Below are 19,295 nucleotides of genomic sequence, written 5' to 3'. Positions count from 1 at the left end.
TTTTTTTTGAATTTACTAATCTCCCATTATTAACTCTACCTACATAACTGCATGGTACAATTACACAGTGAGTTGTGGAACCCCATATCCGATCCCATCCCAAATTCCCATATGAAGAAAGCACTAATAACAGCCCCCCCCCCCCCCCTCCCCAAAAAATGCTCCCTGGGCACAGAATTTTTATCCTAATATTGGTCAACCAATAAAATTGAGGGTTTGATACTGCTCCCTGGGCACATGCACCACAAAAATAAAAATACATTTGTACAAGTATGAAAAACTGATCGAATATTTGTCAAGTGAACAAAGTCTAACTTCTTCACTTTAAAAAAAACTCCGTAGCGTGATTCTATATTCTTTGGATGATTTTCTTATTTAATTAGCCTTTGAAGTTTTAAGTGTTCATTATCAATATCTTATCTTTTAATAAAATGTCCCAAAAGCCTTGCGAAGATCGTGGAACAAGTTTTCTGCTCGTGGAACCTGTTAATCCTACTAGATTTATTTCATCTTGTCTGGTTAATTCTTGGATCAGCTGATTAAATGCGTCAAGGTCAGTCGGTCTGAACAAAAAGAAAAAAGGGTTAATTTGATTTTACAATTTCTTCCCTTCTTCCTCATTTACCATGGAACAAAAGAATTAGCCAATTAACGCAAAAGCTAGATGATCCATAACAGCGAATTCTGGTCCTAACTGTATGTACTATGTACCCACCACCAATGTTTTGTATCCCAAGAAAGCCAGAATCAACATTACACCTTTTTTATGATTGACGGGCAGGAACGTACTTTAACAACTATAGTGGTAGTACAATCTATAGTCCATGTCGATCTAAATGATAAAAACTGATCATTTTTTATAAAAAAAAAAAAAAAAAATTTTGTTATTGAAACGAGAGTTATATTGATGCGTGATTTGCGAGAAACTTTTAAGAAGTCTTAGGTCATGGTTGGAGTGCATTTCTTGGATTTTTTTGTAATAAAATTGTTGTAACGATTTGATATATATATATATATATATATATATGAGATAAAAAAATAATTTAAAAATATATTAACAAAAAAAATAAAAAAAAATTACTTTCGAAACAAAGTGATCGAATCGAACCATAAATTCACAGGAAATTTTATTATCAAAAAAATATAAAATAAAATAACCTACAGCCCACAGCCCAACTCCCTTGAGCCAGCCAACAGCAGAAACGTCGCTAGCACAATCCCAATCAGGACCGGGTAAAACCAGCACATGCTGCCCCTTTGTGATTTTTTTTTTAAAAAAAATTTTCTGCTGCCTGACATTTAACGCCGTCCCTGACCTGAGGCCTGAGACTTATAGTCTTCCATTCCTCCAATCCGTTTGTTGCAGTCTTGCAGACTGCAGTTTACCTCAGCACCTCTGTCCTAAGAAGCCCATCTATCATCAGCGGTTGCAGTGGCAGATGTTTTTCTTTTTATCCACCAGCGATCCCAAACTCTTCATGGCATTTTCCGAAATTAAGGAAGGAAATCCGTTTTTCTTTCTGTTTTCTTGTTAATAATGATTATGAACCCATGTGAGTGATCACATTTCACTTTCACTTCCAACTACCGCTTTCTAATAAATTCTAACCTTCCTACCTACAAATCTTGGATCTTTCTTCTTGTCCAGAATCGAATCCCGTAAAGTTACCATCTTTTTTTTTTTTTGGCTTTTCCCATATTAGAACAAACATCGCCCCTCCACAGAATTACTACTCTTTCTAACCAAAATGGAGCACAAGTATATGCTGGCATTAATCATAGGGCTGTCTTTATCAGGAGCTGCCGCAATTCTTTTCCTGATGATCTACTGTTGCTGGAAGAAGACAGAACAAAATGTCCCAAAAGATTTAGAAGCCGGCTTTGAGTTTAAAGAAAGAGAGGCGGGAACGGATAGAGAAGACTTGATCAGGTTTCAGGGTGCTGAAGATCTCAGTGTATATGATATCCTTGAAGCTCCAGGTGAAGTGATAGGAAAATCTAGTTATGGGACTTTGTACAGGGCTAATTTGCTGCGTACTAACTCACTTGCTCTGCTGAGATTTCTGAGGCCTACTTGTACATTGAGGATGAAGGAAGTTGTGCCGATTGTGCAATTATTGGGATCTTTAAGGCATCCAAATTTGGTGCCCCTCTGTGCATTTTATGCAGGGTCCAGAGGAGAAAAGCTGCTGGTTCATCCGTTTTACCAGTGGGGCACCTTGGCCCAACTTATAAGAGGTTAGACTCTACCAATTGTTTTTTGATTCCCTTGACTTGTTTCTCTTAGCTTTGCTCAGTTTTTATTTGTTTGAACGGATTTCTGACGACATAAACAAAACTAGGCGCATCAGCAACTATGCAATTTGAGTAATTACGGGACAATGCTCAATTTTCTTTGGAGTATGGTGTACTAGAAATTTTACACACATCCATAGGAGGAAAACAGTTAACATGGATGAATAGTTCAAATTTTACGTTACTAGGTAAAATTTGACTATGTATACTGGTTTTCTCAAGGGGAAGATTGCAGTCTTTCCCTTCTGCTTTTTCTTCTGATCTTTTTTTTTTTTTTATCAGAAATTGGTACAGCAGCTCGTTCTTTCTTCTTTCTGGGTCCTACTTACGTATGCCAAATGCTTTCTTGGTTAGTTATGTAGATTTGCCTCTTGCTTACTGTGTTCTTGGCTTAATTTGGTGATCTAAGAGAAACATTTTGTGTCCAGTAGATCTGTTTTTCTTGCTTCCTAAAATTTCTTAGAGTATCTAGTAGGACGAAGCACAAATTTTGGTACTTGTTTTAAGTTCATTTTCTTTTCTATAATAGTCTTGGTGGCTGGCAAAGCAATGGGTAAGCTCCTTGTTGAGTTGTTGTTAGCTGGATTGACATAGATTTGTCTTTATTATCAGACTCAACAGCCCATCACATGTAGGACAATCATTTTAATATGCTTAGAAAAGAAAAGATAGGAAGAAACTAGACATGGATTATTCCCTCATTTGCTCCTCTATGTAACCCTCCCACGGTTCAACAATCTTTGACAGCAAAATGTGATAATGTGTCGTCTAATGCATGAGACAATGCTGAGTAAAAGGTTTTGCCTCCAGACAATTTTCATGCATGACCATTTTCCCCTTCAAAAGTTTTGGATCTTAATTTCCTGCAGAGACTTCTTGTCTGAGAATTTCTTTTCCTCGTGTTTGGAACAAGTCCTTCGTTTGATTAAGACAGTCTAAAGTTTATGGCTAATTTAGTTGTCAGAGCTAACATGATGCAACAAATCATCCCCTATGTGCTGAATTCAATAATCTTGTCTCTTATGCACAGATGGAAACGGGGAAGCACACAGATGGCCAATCATATATAGGTTATCCCTGGGTATTGCTAATGGTTTAAATTATCTTCACAATGATTTGGAGATGCCCATAATTCACGGAAATATAAAGTCAAAGAATATACTACTCGATCGGCATTGCCAACCATATCTCTCAGATTTTGGCCTGCATCTCCTTTTGAACCCAACCGCAGGGCAGCAAATGCTTGATGCTTCTGCTGCTGAGGGATACAAAGCACCTGAGTTGATAAAAATGAAAGACGTTAACGAAGAGAGCGACGTTTACGGCTTTGGAGTCATCTTGCTGGAACTACTAACAGGAAAGGAACCAATTGATGACAACCCCACCCCTGATCAAGATTTTCACCTGCCAAATGCTATTAGGACCGCAATTCTAGATGATCAAATTACTGAATTGTACCATCTAGACATTATTCTTAACGAAAGCAGTGACCAAAGGGTAGTTACCAAAGATCGCATCCTCGTACTGTTCCAACTGGCTATGGCTTGTTGTTCTCCTTCACCTTCTCTTAGACCTGATGTGAAGCAGATACTCAGCAAGCTTGAAGAAATAAGAAAATGAGAATCTTGGTTGATTTCTTCTGAAATATTGACCGTTGATGTTCATGAAAATCAGTTAGTTGGCTTAACCGAGATTTATTTGGTGATCATGGCACTAGTATTAGGACGAATTGGCTATCTTCTGCTGATGAATAGAAATCTTAAAAGCATTCTATCCTGCTCTGAGAGAATTTGTGTCCATGTATTGAGATGATGATAAGGAAAGGATTGGGAATGTTCCTTGGGAGCTCTAGCGTAGACGGTAGACTAGCATTTCAGTTCACTAAATCAGCATTCCCTTTTCAGGTTTTGGGATTAAAGATGGAAAAGTTCTGCCTGCAAGGTAAAATGTTTCATTCTAATGACTTGGGGGGATGAACTGAAAGTACAGTATCCGGTGACATATAGCTTATGCTAATGATGTCACAACTCTCGACCAGGTCTAATGGGGATCTTCTGGGAATGTACTTTGAGAAAGAGCAATGCCCAGCTAAGCGGACTGGAAGAGAAGTGAAAAAGGAGAAGAGATTGAAGAAGATGTCAACAGAATCAGCAAATTTCACGGTTGATTTTTCTTTGTGGCTAGACATTGTACGCATAACAAACATATTATTGGCTATTATTTTTTTTATACACGACAACGACCAAATTTTTTTTTTTTTTTTTTTGGAAAAAAAGGCTTCAGACCGTGAATTTTCATTTCAGCAATCTTCGTATACAATTTGTCAATCTCCCTTCTCCGCGATGGTTTTCCTAGATTAATTCTCAAATCCTTCACTTTGCCCCCCTCGTGAGTTTTAGACTCCGAGCCTTCGTTCATCCGAGTGGGGAAACACACAGAAAGAAGAAAAAGAAACCATTCGAAGAAATCCTAAAGGCTGACTTTAATACCTAATATTCTTGCATGAGTTGCGTTGACTTTACTCTTCTTCTAAACACTAGCACCCGCTCGTGATAATTCTCTAAGCACGCCATGGAAGTTGTGAGAACTGTATCCCTTTAGAGGTTTTCAGGTGAGTTGGGTGTAGTAAAGGAAATGCAGTTCCCGAACTGCCGCCATGTATAATCATCTATCATGCAGCCACCTAAAAATAGTACTGCTTCACAGTTGCAGTATTTTGGTCCTCAAAATTTTGCACTTTGAAGTTGCTAAATTGTCCCAAATCAACTAGACTTTACCGTTCAAGGAAGGTGACAGATAAGCAAATACTGTGCTTGCTGTCCCTTGACATAACTAACTTCTAGAAGGGCGAAAAGCGACTTTAGCATTCAAGAATAACCTCACATTGCCTTTGATTACGCAAGTAGTTTGGGGTGACTTGGGCTGTTAAATATGGACATTTGGTATCCAAGAAAGGTTGTATGTCAGCAAACAAAACAGTCAGCTGTCACTTCTATTCACTCGTTATTGAGTGCTTCTGCATAGCAATTCTGCTGTGATGCAATAATGTGCTTGACGATTTACTACTTCTCTTACTCGGTTGAGTGTATGACTAATCCACGATTACAACTACTTCTGTACATAAATCAATAAATTAACCGGATTTTACGTAGCATGAATTAACATTATTGATGCTATGTATATCTGCATAAACATAAAAAAAAATCATGCATCTATCTACTCTGCAACGATGCTTGTAAAGGAGCTTCTAGTGTCTTGGACAATTCTTTGTTAACTCTCCAATAAAATTCATTTTTCTGTACGGATCATATGTATTTGTGTATCTTTTCAACTACTGAAATTTGTTACCAGTTGCTAACCCTTTTTTGTCCTTGTTCTGCAGATCATCGTCACGCTTGACATAATACATGGCAGATTGGGCTAATCTTGTACCAGAGCTGCTTGCACAGATAGCCCAATGAATTGCTGGCCATGACTTCATTGTCTTACTGCACACTGTATGCAGGCAGTGGCAATCTGCATCACGAACTTTTAAGGGAGAAACCACAATTGCCTCCGTGGCTGGTGCTTGCTGAGGAGGACAAGGCAGGCCTTGACGACATTTTTTACTCAAGATCATGTACTTTAAAGATGAAACCTTCCAGGCTCGTGCTTGAGGAGGGGGGGAGATGGAGGCAAAGGCAGAAAGTGATAACATTTTTTACTGCTTTGATTGCATTTAATTCATATCAGTGATGACAATAGCGGGGATGGACCAAGAGCCAAAATAATAGCGCCAATTCCCTCAAGACGGCAGATTACATTCAAAAGTACCTGGTTGAATCATCGGGGGATCAATTACTAGTTTCTCGTACTCGTGGAGGTGAGGAAACCGAAGATGGAAAAAGCGTGGTTGTCATGATCATTTAGAAATAAACATTGATGATGATGATGATCCTTGCAAATGGACTGAGGTGAGCTGTTTGGGAGATAGGGCATTATTCCTTGGTAGAAATCCATCTTCACCTTTGCCTGCATCCAAATTTGGCAAACCCAATTGCATCCGGATTCGTTTTTGTGTGACCAGGATGGAGAGGGTCAAGACATGGGAATTTTCAACATGTACAATTGAACCCCATTATCCTGGGGATTCCATCCATCCTTCCCCCCTCCCAACACGACCATTCTGGTTTTTGTAATGTATGTATTGAGCTTTAGGGTTACCAAAACATGCATTTCACAGTTTAGTTCTGTGAAAAACTTTGTTGGGTTTCGAGGAGGACAAAGAGGGCTGATTACTGTTGGAATTGGTCCACCTCATTTGTGTGGCCCAAAGAAAGGGCGGAGAGAAAAAATTAATTTGGTTTCAGGGTGGACGGGAAGGGGTGCTCAAATTAAGTGGACCGAGGCCTGCCATTTTATCCAGTCCAACTACAACATAAGTGGGCCAGCAGCTAAATTTGTAGTTGGAGTTGTTGCAGCGCTGATGCTTCGGACGTGGCTTGGGACTTTCTGTGAATGCGCACGAGTACGTGGAAAATTGAGAAGAATATCGATTTATCAATAAGAAAACTGAATCAACGTATAAATTCTGATGCAATATAAAATTGGGAAGAGAATGGAAAGAGGAAGAAGAATTTTGTCATCCAGAATCATATGGTAGTTTTTGGTTGTATTCATTTATTTAGGGTACTGATACATTTTAAATCCGGGGACGCTTCTGATGATAAATATCTACCACTAACAAAGCCTATTCACAAGTGAAGAATGACTACTGAAACTGCTAATTAAATATTAGTTCAATGTCTTCCAGATTTCCATTCCATAATTGCAGAGAGAAGTGTGTAATTTGGAAGAAGGTTCTTATGTGGCAATGGTAAGTTTGTCATCGGAGAATTACCATTTTCTTCCAGCCATTCTTCTATGGCCTTCCGATCATAAGTATAACCATCAGCAGCAACACAGGGATTTTCCATCACATCCTGCAACCAAAAAATTGTGTGTATGTGTGTGTGTGGCAGGGGAGATATCAAATGCTCATGAACGAGAAAGGACTTAAGAATGGAAAAAAAAAATTGAGGTCTCGGCCGAGACACAAGGCAGTAGATGGAAGAAGAAGTACACCATACCTTGAGAATGGGGCAGACGAACATATTTGGAGGCAGCAGTTTAGCAATTGGTGGCAAATCTCGACCTTTATCAGCAGTCTCCTTCAGTTTCTCTAATTCTGGAAGAATTTGATCTTTCAGATCAGGTCTATCTTTACCACGAAGCTCCGTGCATCTCAATGCTAACATTGCCAGTTCTTTTGTCTCTTTAACTGGCCATTCCCCGGCATCTTGATCAAGTACATCCATTAAGGAATCGTTCTCAATAGCCTTTTCCATCAAATGGGCTATTCCCATTGGTGGTTTTGCAGTTATTAACTGCAAAATAACGATTCCAAAAGCATAAACATCAGAACTTGGGGAGATCAATCCGGTTCTTTGGTACTCAGGATCGATGTAGCAAAATGTCCCAACTGGAGCCGTATCCTTGTATGCAGTAGATACAGAGGAACAATCATAATGCAGCACTGTTGAGAGGCCAACGTCACCAATTTTGCTTACAAAGTTATGATCAAGCAATATGTTTGCTGGTTTTAAATCACGATGAATGATTGCTTTTGGCTTTGAGCCATGGAGAAAGACAAGAGCTGAGGCTACTTCCCAAGCAATTCGGAACCTCTCAAACCAGGGAAGTGGAGGTGAATTATTTTTTCTCAGCAACCTCTCCTCCAGACTACCATTCCTCATGAACTCGTATACTAGGCAACCATGATCAGGGCATGCCCCTAAAAGAATTAGCAAGTGGGGATGACGAATTTGGCTCAAGATTTCAAGCTGAAAATAAAATAATAGCAATCGTTAGTACCTTGAAATGATTACCTCATCATTTACCCTATGTAGGATAGCTACGCTTTTTTAAAAGCACGCAGCAGCTTATCTTCTCTATTTTCCTTTTGAATAAACAGCTAAACGCCCAGATAGATCATTCCAATTTATCATACGAAGTTAAAAAGTAGTGGGTATATTCTCATGATCTCATACCTCTTGCTGAAATTGCTTTGTTCTGTAAGTGTCCTTGGAGTGCAGAATTTTCACTGCAGCAGCAGTATGATGCAAACTGCACTTGTAGACAGTTCCATATGCCCCCATTCCTACTCTTAGGTCTTCAGAGAATGATAAAGTAGCAGACACAATTTCTTCCCAAGTAAATTTTTGGTATTGATGCACATGGCCTACCAAGGCATTCTCAAGTTTTTCTTTTTCTTTGGCCTCACGCAAGGCCTTAGCCTCTGCTACTTTCTTATGTGCGGCTTCTCTTTCAGCACATTCCTTCATATAATCAGCTTCTCTCTTGGCAGCTTCATATCTTTCTTTCTCCTTTTTGGCTAATTCTTTAGCTTCCTCCTCCTGAAGAATAATCTCCTTGAGCTTAATAGTGTCCTCCAACCGGCGTTTGTTAAGGTCATTTAGCTGCAAGGAAGTAAGAAGCCGGTTAGGGATAGATATCCCCAAAAGAAGATGGATTCCAACAGCGCAAAAGACAGATTAGAGTCACATTTATTGCCCGAAGAGAGATAAACGATCACCAAGGAACACAATACACCTTATGTCAAAAACATCACCTAACTGCTTATTTATTCTGTTAAGCCTTGATTGATGTGATTGAATAGTCTCAAAAAGCATTAGAAATTAAAGCAATAATTACCACCAACTACCTGCTAAAAGGACAAATTGTGCACATACTGTAATAAGATGCGAACTCAGACTTCCCTGCTGCCTATATTAATGACATTGTTGGCATACAGGACATCAAAGTTTACTCGGGAATACATATTACCAGGAAAGAAGAAGAGTTAACATAACACAGGACCTCAGGGTATACTAAGAAAACTGATGTCTGAGGCTATGGTCTGTCACTCTCAAGACATAGACTGTCGCAATACAATGAAACAAGCAAAGTGAATATACTGCCAATACTACACCGCTCTATTCAAAATCTCATCCGAATTGTGACCACGTCCATTACATTAACAACCACCATGTCTATTCTTAACATCAACTTAGATTGCAGAACATAAAATCACTACTGGATTATTTGAGGGATCTATATTATGTCTAAGAAAAGTAGTGCCACAGCATATTAAGCATAAAGAAAACTACATGCCTCACTAATTGTTGAATAACTTATAAGAATTGGACAACAACTAAGTGCCAGGGGAAACTTCACTTTTTTTCACCATAAACTTTAGCTTTGAAAACATTACCTTCCTAGAAGCATCTATTGCCTCGTTTTGGGCCATTGCATACATTCCTCGAAGATGTCTCAGTTCAATTCTCAACTTTTCTAGCTCAAAATTGATATTGATCTGCAGAAATGAGTAAAACAATTCATTACACAATCTGTGGCATTTTCAAGACAAATAAAGATGTCAAATATGAGATGCAGCAAATTTGTTTCACCCATAAAGTTGTCTAAATCTTATCTTTGAGATGCAATCAATTTGCTTCAGCCATAAAGTTGTCTAAATCTTATCTTTAAATCAGTTTCCATCAATTAACTTATTAGGAAGAACTACAACGCAGAAGAATCCAGCGTTTGCTTAAGTTGTGTTAATTAAGTTTATAACTAATTCGCAAAGAAAAACCATAACTATGATCAATATCATTACTTTTTGAGGCTTTGGCTTGATTTGAATCTAATAAAAGACAATCTTGATTCCCGTTTAAGAAAAACTGCTACAACTAGTTAATACATAAAGGGAAGCCATCTGACATCCTGTACAAGTTCAGTTCCTCTCACAGGTCAAGTACACCACACATTTCATTTGAATTCACCTCGCTGTTCGACTTTTACCACAACTACAGAAAATGCCAACGACCTTGTAAGCAGCATTGCTTACAAGACAGAATTGAGTGTCAACCCAAATGCAATCCTCAAAGCTGAGCAGCAAAGCATTGAAAAAATCAGACAACTAGAATCCAGTACATAGTATTTGATCAGGTAACAGCTAACAAAACTCTACTTGAAAGATTCAACCAAATTATAGAAGCATAGTGTTACCTGATTTCCAGATGAAAAATCTGTTACAGTATCTGCAACTGAAGCTTGATCGTTGACCCACATGGCATCTTGTATTAAGCTTCTGAAACTAGAAGCTGCAGAGTATACATCATTAGTGTCTGAACTACTGAGACAAGAAGTTGCATCACCATCCCTATCCCCCGTCTTCAGAGACAAGCTGTTTTGATAGATGATGTCATTTGTATTCATTCTTCTATGACATAATGCTTGATTAATAGTTGAAAGAGCTTGGAACCGCTGTAGTGGCAGTGAAGGAGGAGAAAGAAGACAGTAAGAAGCAGTCGAGCTTTGATCTGTCCATTCTGAAGAACAACAGTTAACTGCATTAGCTATTCTATTTCCTTACTTAGGTTCACCATGTCCAAATCTGAAATTACTCATAATTCTAACAAATCAAGATGGTGATACAAAGCACTCAACTTAAAGAGTGTGTCTATGTCTCTGTATGTGTGTACGTGTATCACACACACACAGAAAGATTATGTAAGAACAAATTATCAGCTAGTAGGTTGTAATGACAATTCATTTCAAATATATGGGCTTAAAAATGTAGCTTGCAGGTATTCTGCTTGTGGAGACTGGCACGAATCTGAACATGCATATAGTCTAAAACAAGTTTGCCATATGCTTTTACATAGATTGAGGGGAAAAGAACAAGAAAAAAGGTGATGAGTCGATCATGTAAAGCATGCAAGATATTTGAAAGCTACAATAAAGAAGTTATACCTGCTTGAGAGCTGGAACTGGGGCTTGAACTATTACTGGTCAAACGACTACTATCACTGCAGTCATCTTTTATGCTTCTATGTGTCTCTGAATCAGATGGGCGCACAGATGACAACTTTCCTTTTGAAACAGCATACACAGTGCAAAAGCTTGGACTGCATTCTGAGATCTTTGAGGACAGGTTTTGTCCCCTAGAGATCAGTTAACAAGTACGTTACTGACTAGAGAGAAAGCATTGCGACTGGGAACTCAACAATATGGTAAATTCCTGGTGCTTTGGATTTTAACCTTATGATGACATTATATGACTATTTCATTAGACTAGTTCAAGATGTAATTTCCAAGTTCTGGGCAAGTTTTCCATGTCAGTTTCGTTATCCGTCCTCCTTCCTACAGTCAATTTCCATATAGAGATAATATCAAGAACCAACTAGATGGGTCCTTCTTTTCTCAAAAAGAGTTACTTTGATTTCCTTTCATAAGTGAGACAATATCATCAAGCTGATCAACATGTATAATTACTTTTAACAGTTCCGTGGATGATAATATTCTTCCCCAAAACTTTTTAAATAACAAAGTACTTATTAAGGACAATGGTCATAAATTGCAAAATAAAAAGTCGAAAAGAGACCAGAGCAGCACAGCGAGTTAAATTTCCCTGCCAATGGTTATGAAAATTGTGAATTAGGACAGAATTGTTTATTTTTCCCACAACAAGCCTATTTCTTGTTTATCAGACTAAAAACAAAGCAGCATTGGTACCGTGAGAACAGCCTACGAGATGAAGCACCTATTACAAGCTTGTTGATGCTACACTTAGCAACCTCCCCTGCTATTGCATTGACCACATCTTCTGATTCAACTAGTACAATATCTACTTGCACCTGCATTAGACATCATGAAAAAAATTTCACAAAATGTTAAGCTTCATTTCATTTTTTATCTAATAAAGAAAGTGATCAACCTTTTCTCGAGTACACATTTTTTTGTAAGGAAGAAGCTTTTCAGTCACTTGCCACTCCATCTCCTTTCTAAAAGCAGCTACTACATCATCTCGGACCTGATGAATAGGAATTAAGTTCCCCACTGGAGAAAATCAAACGGGGGAAAACAATGTCAAAATAGATAAATGCAGTAAATACTAATTCTTGAAGATCTAGAATAGATACCCTATATGTACCTCCTACGGGAGAAAGAAGAGCTATGGGTCTGTTTACGTATTTAAATTCCTGGCAATGAAAGACCGGCGGCGCAAGAAAGTAAAAACCATGTGTTCAATGAAGTTGTGCAGCACAAAGCACGAACCCACATTATATACATCATATTTAGAAATTAAATTAAGCATATCTGAGGACAGAACTTTGGTCAAACTGATTAACCCAAGCGACTTTGTTCTCTCTTGAACAGGGAGGTGACCAGGATTCAAAAGAATCATGGGAGCGTTCATTTCAGGAACATGGTATTTATTTAGCATACAAAATCAATTGGCTATAAAACAGAAAGCTATAGTTGAACTCATGAGATATAAAACAAATGAATTAATTTTCACTTTTACAAGTCAGGAACTACATATCCCGTTCATTATTCAGTCCACATATTTTACGAAAAATCTTCTAGAGGAATCTAAGGCTTAAAATTGGTGAGACAGCAAGACCAGAGATATTTGGCATGGCATGCCTTTCATGCTTTAAGTGCTACTCCATGGAGAAGTGCTGACTTACTAGGTGTTGGAACTGCAATTATCTTAGGGCGGACGTGTAGCAACTTGAAGGAAACCTCTCCCTCCGGAACAAAGTTATCCAATGCCCACCTCACAACGTATTTGCTCTTTTTACCTCCGTTGATAGCTACTGCAACCAGCGCTGATGTTGGCGGCAGCAATGGTTTTTGGTCTTCTGCTCGAGTTATATTCTCCTCCATACTCTTCAGCACTGAATTCTGAATAACCAATAAGAAGTGCTAAATCTGCTGAGTGTGATAAATCAATTAAAGCAAAGGGCGAGCTCAATACAGCAAAGATAAACTCTTCTAAAAGCAGCACGGGCTATAATGCTTTGGACACAATTCCTCCTGACCCAAGATAGCCAAAGCTTTAGATTTAGACATCTCAAATTTTCTTTTAGCACTCAAAGTCTGAAAACAGATTTTTAAGCTGGGAGATGAGTGTTTCTCAGAAGATCCTAATTTGCATGTGTTTGTACTTTCCTTTCCTGAGCTAGAAGCCATGTTCGATTAGTTTCTTGAAACAAATTATCAGAACAGCAGCAGAATTTAATTCACAAAAAAAAAAACACTACACTATAATTCCATGACAAACTCAGTAGTAGTTCTACGAAGAAGACTGCCAAAGCACGCCCAAAGCAAAACAAAACAAAACACAACTCAACTTAGTTCCCAACTTGCAGCAAACAAATTTTCGAAAGAACAGCTGAGAAGGAACAGACATGAAAAAGCATACCAGTTCTTCTTCACAACTTCAGCAAATTCACCAGTCTTCATAATTCTCTAGTAGAAGCTCTATGCCAAACTCTGAAACCATTGACCCGCCAAAACCAGAAGAGTAATGGGAACTTGGGAATGAGAAGCAGAAGAAGATAAATCAAACGTCAAATGCTGATGCTGGTTTTACCAACAACCATCCCATACCCCATCTCGATTCCCTTTGAAACTAACGTGAAACATTTGACAACCCCACAATTCGAAACGACGCCAACTTGGTTTGCTCTTGTACTATTTTTCTTTTATTAAATAGTGTGCGCGTAAGCTAACTGAAGTGGGTTCCACAGTTTGATTTGCCGACTTTGATTAGATTCATTTGTTTTATTTTCTTTTTGTTATTGAAAATTAGTTTTGTAATTTTGAAAGCCTGTTCCCGTAAAGTAGTTAATCGTGAGGGATAATTTCATAAACATCCCCTGAGATTTGCTTTAATATGACTTAGTGCCCCTATAGTTTTTAAAATCTCTCTTACCTCCCCTATCATATTGACTCTATCATGGATAATAAATTGATGATATTACCCTTCTAGAAATATTTAATTGATTAACTAAAATTTGCACCCAAAAAAAAAAGAATTTGAAAAGTAGAAAAAATCAGGACAACAATTAGTAAAACTACCATTTATAATTGTGATTTTTTTTTATCCTCTTGCTCTAAAAGGTAGAGAAAATTCTCACGCTACTATTACCTAACATATCAGAAGCACATTAAATGGACATTAGAAGCAAATCTAACTTATTTGGATCTCTTTCACTATTGAAATCCTGAGTAATTTTCTTGTTGTAATTAATAATATTATTGATTATTTATATTAAATGATATTGGTGAATTATAAGAGTGCCTTTTAATAGTAGAACTTGTTATGATTTGTTACAATATCTTCTACTAATTTGCTCTTCAAATTGTTCATTTTGTCATTAAACTTGTGTTTCTTATTCTATTGTCTTATTGTGCTTTTAAACTTAGAGTTAAAATATTACGATCAAGAGAAGGTAAGAGAGATTTTTTTTTTAAACTATGAGGGTACTAAGTGATATTAAGACAAACTTCAGGGGAGGTTTGTGAAATTATCCCTAATCATAATTATCTTAGGTCAAAAGAGAAAAGTTGATCCTAGTACACTTATTGGGTTGCTATTTTGTTTCCTTAAAGTCCATCATACCACCATGAATCTTTGTACCATGATTTTCCGAGATTATACTAATGATGAGTATCTTTCCACATGAATGATCTTAATACTAAATTTTCAATCTAAAATAACTCTGCTGTCTCTTAATCAACGAATCCCCTTTTCTGGAGGACATCATATAAATATTTATATTGTCATCAACAAAAGAAGCATAAACATAAATAAAAGTAATGAAAAATATTATTTGTATTTTATATTTTATTATTCACACTCCCATAATTTATTTTATCATATAATCTAATAAATAAAAAGTAACCGATTAGAATGATAATGAAAATGTGATTAACAAAAGTAGGAGCACAAATAACAATTTTCAAAGCAACATCAACCGCAGATAAATCTGATTTTAGAAATTTCTCTATATCATGATATGACTAATTTCAAGGATGCCTCAGTAAGGTTCCAAAAATTTATTGTCGGACTCTTATCAATCTCTTGTACCTATCATTCATTTATTGCTTGACTTGTACAAAGGAGACTTTGCAAAATGCTAACTTTTAGCGACGACTTTTGTTACTTAAGCCATTTACTTGTGCTGACATAATTTTTGCATTTGTGAAAAATCGCTTCCAAGTTTTTTTTTTTTTTTTTTTTTGGGGGGGGGGGGGGGGGTAAGTAATTGCCAGTGGATCAGCCCGTAACCGTGTTTGCTTTGGGATCATTGTGTGGCTCAGATATGTCCGTAACTTTGAGGAATCTTACGGACTGTCATCTAGGTTATATATATATATTCCTCTCTTTGTAAGATAGTTTTTTTTTTTTTTTTTGAAAAATACTTGAAAGATAGTTGGGGTATAATAATGTGAAAAGAACAACTTAAGATATAAGGTACGCAATTTCAATTCAGACGAGATCTGCTGTTCATTATAGTATCATCTGTCCATTTTCAGTTCTAATCAAGCATCAAAAGCCTGCAATAGCATATAGTGGCATATAGTGGCAGTAATTTCGTTTTCAAGGCTCTTTAAATTAAACGTGCACCTACAAACACCGTGAAGTAGTGCCCCCTGAAGTAATTCATCATCAAACATGAAAAGTAAATTCAGTTTCTTGGTGATCAAAGCAGCTCAGCTAAGCGCCAAGAAAAGAAAAAGGAAAAAACAAAGAAGAAGCTCAGCTTGCTCAAAAATCCCACGATGTTCCTGTCTCTGTCTGCCTCCATTAAATTGTACACGACGCAATGCCTTGGCAAATACTCCAGCCTGAGGTTAAATAGATGGTTATTGGCATTTTCAACTTAAAAACAAAGAAGTAATAATAAATAAATTGGATTAGTGGACTGCTAGCGGGAGCGGGGGCAGGGAAGGTTGTCAACCCTGAACAGTATAACATTTTTTGAATGTTTTATGTAAATTTTTTATACATTTTTATAACAGAGGTATTATATTTTGTTATTGTTCATATGAATTTCATATATAATAATTATGTCTTTATTGATGAGTTTTATAAATAATTTACATAAAATTACATCTTGTTCAAAAAATATTACATCGTTCAGAACAGTTTTCATTGACAACTCAGTGTCCTTGGTCCAGTGCTAGCTCGTGACTCCCCCTTTGAAGTTAGAAATTTTTTTTTTTTTTTTTCAAACAAACGACTTTGAAGTTTGAAGATAGATGAGGCTGATAGAAATGGGCCCCCTGCCTAGCATGCAGAACAGCTGGTCAACCGTCAAAAGCGAGTTTATTAAGATTGACTTGGGATACTTCCTTTTTCAAGGGCTTCTGAATTTAATTAGGTTGATTTGGTCTTCGGCTGGTCTGGGCCCATTCTAGCCTTTCTCGTAAAGTTTAAGGGACCAAGACTTGGTCGCCTAGATTATGCGTCCATTTCTTGATCTTTGTTCTTTTTCTTATTCTTCTTTCTGCTGCTGCGTATCGTGCAGATAATGCTCCTCTTCAATTTTAAACCCTGAAAAAAAAAAATTTTGGCACTCCCTTTTCAACCTTTTCAGAACAACACAACAATTAGCCTACATTTTGCATTATATGGATGTGAAAATGTCACATTTAGAGCTCTAACAATTCTGGTATAAGGAGAATGACATGATAAAATAAAAAATACAAGGAAGTCTTGTTTATGGGTTTATGGCATCTTGATTCTTCCCCATGACTAAAACAGCTGCAAGATTGTCCGCCAGAATCGATTAGGCCCAAAAATAATAAGCTACCAATCCCCAAGATAAGCTGCAGCAACTGTCTCTCTCTCGCAGGCACGGCAAAACATGCTGCTCTTAATATCCTTTGATTACCATATATGGGGTTATCTGGCACCCAACCGGTGGCTTCTGCCACGAAATGCCACTCCGTCGGCTGTACTACCAGTGGGCTGCGCTGGGCCGTTTGGTCCCTCCTGTGCTGAGGAAGTGCTGCTGCTGCTGCCTGGTGGCCGTGCTGAGCCGCGACTAGGCCCTCCGAGCCTGTAGCTCCTGCCGCGAAACGCAACTCCGGCATCAGGGTCTTGCCTGACTGGAGCATTCATTTGGTATCCCTCACCCCAAAATGCAACTAGCTTGTGACTTGAAGCATAGTTAAAGAAACATTGCAGATAGTAATATGTATAGAGTTGTTTTAAGAAAAAGAGGAGTGAAAAAAAGAATAATGATTATAGAAAGGATACACCCAGAGGGGAGTCTTGAAGTAGTTCTTTCCAGTAGACAGAGGATAAAGCACCGTGCAGAAGTAATAAATATGGCCCGCAGCTATTCCCTGAATGCCAGGCATCCACGGATTTCCAAGGATGGTGTCTATGCCCAGCATCACCCACGGAAGATAGAATCCCTGCAACCCCCCCCAAAAATAAATAAAAAAAAAAATCCCCAAAACACAGAACAAAGTTAAGCATAATAAAGTAACACTAATGACCAATTACAGGGGAGAACTAGTTTGGGTAGTTTGCACATTCAGACAGAGATGAGTAGTTTGCAGGAGCGGCGAGCGCACCTTAATTTCCACGAGTCCTTGTATGTTGACCCGGGCATTTGGGTTTTCCCTGCTCCAGACGTAGACAATCATGAAAACCATGGCTGGTCCCTTAAACGGAGACCACAGCAATGGAATCGCTGCCATCACCTATTAATCGCTTGTTACAAAATGAATCATATCATCATATTTCCTCATCAAACAAAAAGCTGATTCTAATTGTGAGTCTTTTTGAGGAAAGGCAATCAGCACTGCCACAAAAAACTTACCAGCAGTGAGATTGCTCCAAATACGAACATCCACACGTAGTCTGCAGTCCTCTTGTCAAAAGCCCCCCTCTCCAATGAAACTCCGTAGTATAGTCTAATTCAGATTATTCATTGTCAGCAAATTCTTGAGGCCGAGAAAATGCGATAATTCCCTCGACCAAACAGCCGAGAAAATGGGCTAATTCTAGTTTTGCTGAGGTTGTAATTAGAGAGTCATTAGTACTGGTTACTCATTTCTGCTTACATTGTAAGGATACGAAATCCAAACGGCAAGGAAAATCCTCCAAGGAAAAAGAAGTTTGTGATAAGCCTCCACACCTGAGCTCAAGGAAACAGAGAGATATTTACGAAGTACCGCATTAATGAAGAAGAAAAAGAAGGATCAGATTGTTACATTTCTGAAAGACTAGGCCAGGGTTGTCCGAGCAAATGAAATGTTACCTGGAACCTTTTGAAAACATCTGAATAATAAAGTGCTATGTTGGAGACTTTGTAGAGTTCCATATGAAAAGCGACTGTGGTCATTAGACAGACCACGGTATAGGTCTTGGCCACCGGCGGCAAAGATCGGTAGTACCTTAAAAGGCGCACATTTTTGCAGAATATATTCAGATGTTGTTTATTGTTGTCAGTTGATAACGTCCCGAAAATGAAAACTACTATGAAAAAGGGTGGTTCATTGAGTCGACAACAAACACACTACTTAGAAGATTTCAAGCACGTAAAATCCCAAGATAGAAAAACAAAAAGTAACCATATATATATATATATGTATATATAGCGAAGATGCCAAGACATGATGTAGATGCTGCAGAGAATCTTCTGGGATTTTTGCTCAAGCTATATTCCTGGACAACTTACAGAAAATCAGGCCGATCACCAATCTAAAACTTTGGGCAACTTGCTTAAAAAAAACAACAAAATATAACTCTTTCAATGGCTGGTCAAAAGATCAAAGTAAAAGCCAAGAAAATAACACCTATAAAGTTAGCATGGTGATCATCTATGGAGCTAGAGTATTGCAGGAAGGGAACGGAAAAGAATGGAAGGGAAATAGGGAGCGCTTACTGCAATGGCGAAGACATGTTGTTGTTAGCTGCAGAAATGAAGTGGCTTCGTTGGATGCTAAGAATGTTGAGGCAAATGGTTGTCATACACAACACAAGTTGATGATAATGCCATTGGAAATGCCGAGGAAATTCTAAGTCGTCCCAAGTCTAGACAGCGGTTTACATGGGCAAAGACGGAGTCACGATTGGAGAGAGAACAAAATTAAAATAAGGACGA

The 19,295-nt window shown here is 37.9% G+C and overlaps 3 protein-coding genes across 5 annotated transcripts; 1 reads left to right on the top strand and 2 right to left on the bottom strand.

Annotated features, from left to right (window-relative positions):
* The first annotated feature begins 1,232 nt into the window (after positions 1-1,232).
* On the top strand, positions 1,233-4,551 carry LOC113725197 (putative kinase-like protein TMKL1). 2 transcript variants are annotated; one of them, XR_011840080.1, is made up of 3 exons: positions 1,233-2,238; positions 3,326-4,236; positions 4,334-4,551. XR_011840080.1 is itself a non-coding variant. In XM_027248214.2 (2 exons), exons 1-2 carry the CDS (start codon positions 1,749-1,751, stop codon positions 3,913-3,915), a joined length of 1,080 nt encoding a protein of 359 aa, XP_027104015.2. In that variant the 5' UTR covers positions 1,233-1,748; the 3' UTR covers positions 3,916-4,551. The 2 variants fall into 2 exon arrangements, 1 of the variants encoding a protein (XP_027104015.2); XM_027248214.2 differs by having other exon boundaries at positions 3,326-4,551.
* A 2,360-nt stretch (positions 4,552-6,911) lies between these two features.
* LOC140004496 (U-box domain-containing protein 35-like) lies at positions 6,912-13,833 on the bottom strand. 2 transcript variants are annotated; one of them, XM_072078195.1, is made up of 10 exons: positions 13,589-13,833; positions 12,852-13,068; positions 12,095-12,216; positions 11,893-12,014; positions 11,131-11,321; positions 10,384-10,706; positions 9,587-9,688; positions 8,364-8,792; positions 7,404-8,156; positions 6,912-7,256 (listed from the first exon to the last, which is right to left on the bottom strand). In XM_072078195.1, exons 2-10 carry the CDS (start codon positions 13,048-13,050, stop codon positions 7,074-7,076), a joined length of 2,424 nt encoding a protein of 807 aa, XP_071934296.1. In that variant the 5' UTR covers positions 13,051-13,068; positions 13,589-13,833; the 3' UTR covers positions 6,912-7,073. The 2 variants fall into 2 exon arrangements, with proteins under 2 accessions (XP_071934296.1, XP_071934297.1); XM_072078196.1 differs by lacking the exon at positions 13,589-13,833 and having other exon boundaries at positions 12,095-12,190; positions 12,852-12,991.
* Positions 13,834-16,765: 2,932 nt separating this feature from the next.
* LOC140003807 (derlin-1.2-like) lies at positions 16,766-19,268 on the bottom strand. Its single transcript, XM_072078194.1, has 7 exons — positions 19,077-19,268; positions 18,450-18,585; positions 18,253-18,326; positions 18,009-18,102; positions 17,761-17,889; positions 17,438-17,598; positions 16,766-17,336 (listed from the first exon to the last, which is right to left on the bottom strand). The coding sequence occupies exons 1-7, from the start codon at positions 19,160-19,162 to the stop codon at positions 17,081-17,083; spliced, it is 936 nt and encodes a 311-aa protein (XP_071934295.1). The 5' UTR covers positions 19,163-19,268; the 3' UTR covers positions 16,766-17,080.
* Between the last annotated feature and the right edge of the window lie 27 nt (positions 19,269-19,295).

This window comes from Coffea arabica, chromosome 2e (assembly GCF_036785885.1).
Source record: "Coffea arabica cultivar ET-39 chromosome 2e, Coffea Arabica ET-39 HiFi, whole genome shotgun sequence".
NCBI lineage: Eukaryota > Viridiplantae > Streptophyta > Magnoliopsida > Gentianales > Rubiaceae > Coffea > Coffea arabica.
Note: the sequence above shows the minus strand (reverse complement) of the source record. Positions and strands in the feature narration are given on the sequence as shown.